This window comes from Athene noctua, chromosome 11, assembly GCF_965140245.1.
Source record: "Athene noctua chromosome 11, bAthNoc1.hap1.1, whole genome shotgun sequence".
Taxonomy (NCBI): domain Eukaryota; kingdom Metazoa; phylum Chordata; class Aves; order Strigiformes; family Strigidae; genus Athene; species Athene noctua.
Genome location: NC_134047.1, coordinates 17,143,035 through 17,149,459, shown reverse-complemented (window position 1 = coordinate 17,149,459; position 6,425 = coordinate 17,143,035). Strand labels below are relative to the sequence as shown.

General features: G+C 50.1%; 1 protein-coding gene across 1 annotated transcript; it reads right to left on the bottom strand.

Annotated features, from left to right (window-relative positions):
- Positions 1 to 6,425, bottom strand: CD40LG (CD40 ligand). The gene is made up of 6 exons (XM_074915117.1): positions 6,270 to 6,425; positions 4,319 to 4,456; positions 3,091 to 3,136; positions 2,742 to 2,798; positions 2,380 to 2,442; positions 1 to 433 (listed from the first exon to the last, which is right to left on the bottom strand). The coding sequence occupies exons 1-6, from the start codon at positions 6,423 to 6,425 to the stop codon at positions 66 to 68; spliced, it is 828 nt and encodes a 275-aa protein (XP_074771218.1). The 3' UTR covers positions 1 to 65.

Sequence of the window (6,425 nt, the reverse complement as noted above, 5' to 3'; positions counted from 1 at the left end):
CAGGGAAAGCCACTTTGCTCAACAAAGTGGGGCTGGACCCCCATCTCGGGGTGGCCCCCTCCTGACTACAGCTTGAAGATGCCAAAGTAGGTGCCGCCATGCTTGTAGTTCACTAGCGTTGAGTCTGTCACATTGACAAAGACCATGTCACCTTCCCGGAGCTTGAAGACACCTCCCTCCCGGATGGACTGGAGGTCACAGAGAGACTTGGAGGTCCTGTGTGTGTCTAGTCCTTTCAGTAATAGCCGGTCCTCTTCCATGGGGAGATACAAATAAATATAGAGGGTGAAGAGTGCTGAAGATTCTGCCTTGGTGCAAAAGCTGACTTGGGAGTAGATGTAGTAGAGCCCTGCTTCCTTCACCTTCAGTTTCCCCTCCTGGTAGGATATTGCGTTGCTCATGGGGCCATACATCGTCGTGCTCCACTCCAGCACTGTAGGGGGAAAGCATGGCAGATGAGATGGGAAAAGGAGACAACCAGTTTGGCAGGTAGATTTGGGGGGGACACCCCACAGACATTTGGCATCACAGCCTCTGTCTGCTGCAGGGTGTAGGGGTGGGTCCTGACCAGGACACCATCCCCAGCCCAGGGGAGCAGAGTCTCCTTCCCCAAGGCCAGGACACGTTTAACTTGTGTTTCTGGCCATTAACCTTGACATTCTTGAATTGGTGATGCAAGCGAAGGAGCAAGCATCTTCCTTCATCCAACCAAGTGGTAATGCTTAGGGTGGAGGATTGCACACCCCTGTGTCATCCCTGTAGGGTTGCTGTCTCCACTGCTTTCAGTGGCACAGCCTCTGAGCCCTCAAAGCACTGCCAGACCCACACCACAGCTCCTCTCTTCAGAGTCACCCATCCCAGGGCACATAGTTTTTCTGAACTGGGTGCTGTCTTTCCTCCAAAATTCCTCTTCCACTTGGCCTCCAGAAAAGGTGAGATTTTTGACAAGGAGGAACAAAAATAAACATCCCACGTTTTCAGTCCCTGCACGGTGCAGAGCTGAAAGGGTTTTGCATGGCAAGTGCTGCCTGCCACCACTGGGACCACCCAGACCCACGCAGACCTGCTACTGCCATGGCTTTTGGGGCACGATCAGTGTCATCAGAGTAGCTCATGAACATGCACTCCCACTGGAGTCAGCACAGTTAAGTCACCACAGAGACCAGGAAGCCATGGCCATAGGGGCTGAGCTCAGCTATGACCTCTGGAAGGGATTTTGGACCTCCACCTTCCCCAGCCTACAGAGACACCCCTGAGGGTAGCAAGGGTGGGCAACCTGGCTCTAAGGGGAATAACGAATTCAACTGTCCCAGTCCATGCAGTGGGATGACATGGGTGGTCCTGGGGGAACCACACAGCCCATGGTCCATGCCTGTGCATCCCACGGGGACCTTTCCTCTGTGACCAACTGCCGAGGCGCAGGGCTGAGCCCCAGGCAGCTGCTGCTCTTGGGGCAATTTCAACCTGCTTTATAGGCTCAACAAGTGCTTAAGCAGGGAGTTTTAAAATGCAGTGAGTTTCTCACTTCTTTGATCTTATCTAACACTAAGCTTTTCATAGGTAGGTTGAGCTCTGGGTGAAATACTGCATCAGAGATGGAAAGAGCAGTTGCCAATTACTGGCAGTTACTCTAGAATTAAATCAAAAGTACTCAGACTGTGAAATCCTTGCCAGATTGAGAGTCTGACCTTGCAAATTCTTACTCTCTCTGGTAATCCTTGCTCTTGAAGGAATCCCTTAGCTAAGGCTGCGCTGACAGATGAAGCTGTGAGAGCAACCATGGTCTGTGCAGAAGGATGCACAAATGCAAATGGCCTCACGCATTTCCTCAAACTTAATGTGGCCACAGCTGTGAATAAGTACAGCTTGCCTAAATCAGTTTGGAGCTATCTATGCTGTAAAGCCATCAGCCAGCCCATATTGCTATAGGACCATTACAGGTGAGAAGATGATTACATCAGCAGATACAATATGCCAACAGAGCCCTCCTGCAGCAACCACCCCAGCAAGACATGGCCAGGAGAGAAAAAGTGTTGAGTTTTGAGTCCAAAAGTGAGAGGTTGGTTTCCTTAAATATGAAAAAGTTTTCCACTCATAAAAAACCCGCTGTAAATGTTAAGCCATAGTGCTGTATTTCTAGGAAGGCATATATAAGCCTACTGAGGATAGCTGGCATGGGGTATGCAAACTCCCTGTGGCACAGGTGCCCATGGTGACGTGACCACTGGGAGATTTGCCATGTTTTGGGGCAGTTGTAGGGTCCCTCTCCCTGTCCTTACATAGCCACAGAGTAGGACGGCAGGGTCTGGGCTGGGGGATGCACACTGCTGTGCCCTGCCAGCTCCCTGGCCAAGGCAGTGCCGAGAGGCTCTGTCTTACCTGAGACAGACTTGTTGCTCTTTTGACCTGCCAGGTGGGCTGCAATTGGTTGCCTCTTCTCTGCTGCAAATCAGAAAGGCCAGTGTTATCAATGCCTTGGCACCCGCGGTCCCACCCTGGGCAGCACAGCTCCTCTGCAGGGACTGTGGCTCCTCCAACCCTTGATATTTCTCTATGGGCCAAATCCACCTCAGAAGACACAGACACCAAAGTGCCCCCTCAGCTTTGAGTGGGGTGGGGTCTGGCCTCTGCTCAGTAAAGACGTTTAGTTGCCTTCGAGGTGGAGCCTCTGAGGGATAAAGCCCGTGGGTCTGCCACCTTGCTTGCCGCAGGAACAGGATCTGGATGTGCCCACCCCTTACCTGCCACGGATGTCTCGTTCTTGTGCATCAAATTGGGATGCTCATGGTGCTTATTGCCTGCAGTGCAAAAAGGCCACAGATTTAATTTTAGATTCATTTTCTCTGATTTCAGGCCACCCAGAGCCTCCTGCCCTGGTGAGGCAGCCATGCCCAGTGCCCTCCTCTGCCAGCCCCACGCCACGCACAGTCCTACCCCCATGGGGATGCTCCAATCCTGACCCCGTCCCCTGCCTCCATGCTCTGGGGCACCTGTGGGCTGTTGCAGGGTGAAGGAAACCCCTTCCCAGGCCAAGCTATTCCTCCTGTCCCCAGCAAGCCGCGGGTGCAGTGGAGGCACCAGGAAACTCACCTTTCTGCATTTCAAACTTGGGCTGCTGCTTGCTGGCTTCCCCATCCTGTAACAATAGCAAAAATATGTGCGGGTTTTTAAGATGTACAAATCAATGATTTTGAAAGCTTCTGTGTAAAGGATGCTCTGGTCACTGCTTAGGTTCGTGCTCTTTAGCCCCAACAGCCCTGCCAGCTCTTGGCAGAGGATACCTGAAGCTGCAGAGCCCCTCCAGCATAACATATGACCATGGGCTGGTTTTTGATCTTAGGTTTTATGCAATTACAAAGATGTGACAGGGAAAGTTTATTTAAAAAAATAAAATCTCCTTTTCATTTAAAACTATGTCCAAGAGCCAGGCTGTAGATGCTGCCCAGCAAGCCAGGCACATCCCTGCCCCTAAAGAAGGGGGGTTTTCAAGACTGCTGAGCAGGGCCCATCACAGACATGATTTTCTGTTGTTGGTTGGGTACAGATGCAAACCTGAGGGTTTAGCTGAGGCATATGATGTAATCAGGCACTGACGGTGAGGAAGATATGTCCCTCTCCTGCCGGCTCTGGCCAGCACACCCCCTCCTAAACAGTGAATTCAAGGGCTGAGGAGGCTGAGAGTGCCTAACCCCCGGCTGGGCAGCCCTCAGCCACTCCAGGAGGACATTGCAGTGCAGGTTGGCTCTTTTGCACCCAAATGCCAGGAGCCACTGCACTGGCTGGAGGTGCCATCCCTGACCCGTAGGGTGGCATTTGCACAGCATCCTCCTCCTTGCCGGCTACCAGGAGCCGTGCCGCCTGGCCCAAGCCTTGCACTGTCGTTGACACTTGGGCAAGGTGGGTGTAAAAGTGCTCCCAGTGGCAGGTGGCCATAAGCATCCTCACAGTCCCCTGCCACAGGATTGGTGAAAGGTGCCAGACAGCAGAAAATCAACATTTTTCAAAGTGGGATCAGAGTGCAGAGCCAGGGTGGCTGCAGCTCCATCCCTCCCACCCACCGCAAGCGCTAAGCATCCCTCAGCATGTCACAGCTGGACAGGCTCTGACCAGGACTGTCTTGAGAAAAAAATGGATTATATTTGTCAATGATATCAATATAGTGTAAAAAGACTATAGAGTAAAAAAGGTCATGTGCTATGCATCCCCAAGGTAAAGGGCACCCATAGTTTTTAGAAAAAACTTGGGGCAAAGCTGTGTGTGTGCCTGGGAGTCCCCCTCCACATTCAGCAGAGTCTTTATCTGCCTAAGAGCAGTGTACCTTGCACTGGAGGTCCTGGAAGCCCTTTAAAATCTTTTCACAGTCCAATAATGTCGACTTCTGACCTTCCGCCGTCTGACATTTCTGTACTTTCCTCAGGAAGATGTAATCTTCGTTTAAGCTCAACACCTCTTCCATCTGCCGGCAGGGAGAGAAGAGAGGGTGAATGGGATGTTAGTGGGAAACCTGCAACGGCTGGCGGCGGAGCCAGCGGTATTCCTGGTAGTGATAAACCACAGCCTGGAGAGCTCGGGTCGGTTGCTGAGCACTGGGACAAGCCAGGCAGACACACTCCAGGTACCAGGTGCTCACACCACTCGCCCGGTGCAGCATCTGCACCCGCATCCGCCGGGAGTGGCACCCATGGGGCTGACGATGTTGGCAACGCTGGATGAGAGGAGAATTGCTCAGGCTCCCTTCCTATTTTCTATTATCACCTTGATAATTAATTTATATTTCCCACTCTGCCTTTTCCAAAAGGCGGGTGGCAAATATCCACTGGCCTGCATTTATAGACAGCAGCAGAGAAATCTCAGTGAGTGGCTTGGGGCTCGTTGCTACTGCCCCAGCAGCCCCAGCAGGCAGCTGGGATGCTCGCTCAGCCCCACTCTGCCCTGCCCATACAGGGTGGCTCTGCATTTTCTTGACTAGCTTATTGACTAAAAGAGCTGCAAAGAGACCAGAATGACTTGTGGCTTGTGGCTGAATTCTGCCAAGAGCTTCAGATTTAAAAAGCAGATTAAAAAATCCAGAAAACTATAAAAAAGAATATATATACATATATATATATATATAAAAATACTGGGGGTTTTTTAATTACACCCTTTTTTTCTGAAAACCCAGCATCTAGCTGAGCAGAAAGAGAAGTGCAGACAGCCATGAGGACACACAGCCTGGCAGAGCGCTCAGCGCAGACAGCACTGGGATGTGAAGGGTCAGGTTTCAGACCTTGCCATGAGGTCTGAGGGCAGATGAAATCTTTCTGCCACCTGCAACTGTGCTTCGGCTGCCTCTGATCCTCTACCACGACCCCGTGCAGTCATGTTTGGCTCCACCCGGGACCCTCAACTTGCCACTTTGCCCCAGGCTGCAATCCCCACGGGACAAAGTCCCTTTGCATTCCCTCAACTTTTAAACCCCTCTAACTCAAGATTGCTCTCCACCCTTGAAGATTATCAGATACCCACTTACATTTCAATTTAAGTTGACACAACACGTTTAAAAACCAGTAATGATTATCTTATCATTTTATCTGGTAAGAACTCATTCTGCGTTTTAGATACATTTCATTTCTTTAGCTGGTAGTCTTTTCTGGATTGGAGAAAAGTAGCTTTAGATCGGTCCTTTTAAGCATTGTGCAGTGTGGCTGCAGTCATGGCAACCTCAAAACCAGCTTTTCAGTTTCTAATTTTTTGGTAAATATTGTTCCAGGTATGGGACAGGATCAGTGATACTTTGTCCTTCAAAAAAAGACAGAGTACTAAGGTCCACTCTTTTCTCCCCTAAACAGAAAGAGATATTGGCAAAATTCACGCATGCAAACACCAAAAAAAATTTCATTCCTGGACTCCCCATCCTCATGATTAGTGTCACAGTGCTGCCAAGTGCTATGACACCAGAAAAAACACCAATAAGCTTAATATAGTCTAAAATTGTATGTTTAAACCATGCTTTCCTCTCCTCAGACTGTCCATTGGGTGCCAGCTTTGCTGTTAATGGCTCCTCTTGATTGATCCATTCTCGTTTTGTTAATGAAGGGAAGAGATTTCTTCCTCAGCGTACATCTTAGTGTCAAATTAAAGCAGAAATGAGAACACGGGTGTAATAAATGCCACTCCTGCATCCATCCAGGGCCAGCATCATCTTCTACCATGTTCATCCTTTTGGTGAGCAGATCTTGCCACGGCTGAAGGCAAATCTCATTAACAATCAACCTTATTTCTCCACTTACCTTATCCATCTTCATGTGAAGATACAAACAGAAGAGTACGGTCCCAATCATCTGTGCTACAATAAATACAGCGAGGAAGCCCATGAACATTTTCATGGTGCTGGGTGAGGCGCTGCTGATGGGCCGGGGTGTTGTAGGGCTGTAGGGTTCGTTCAT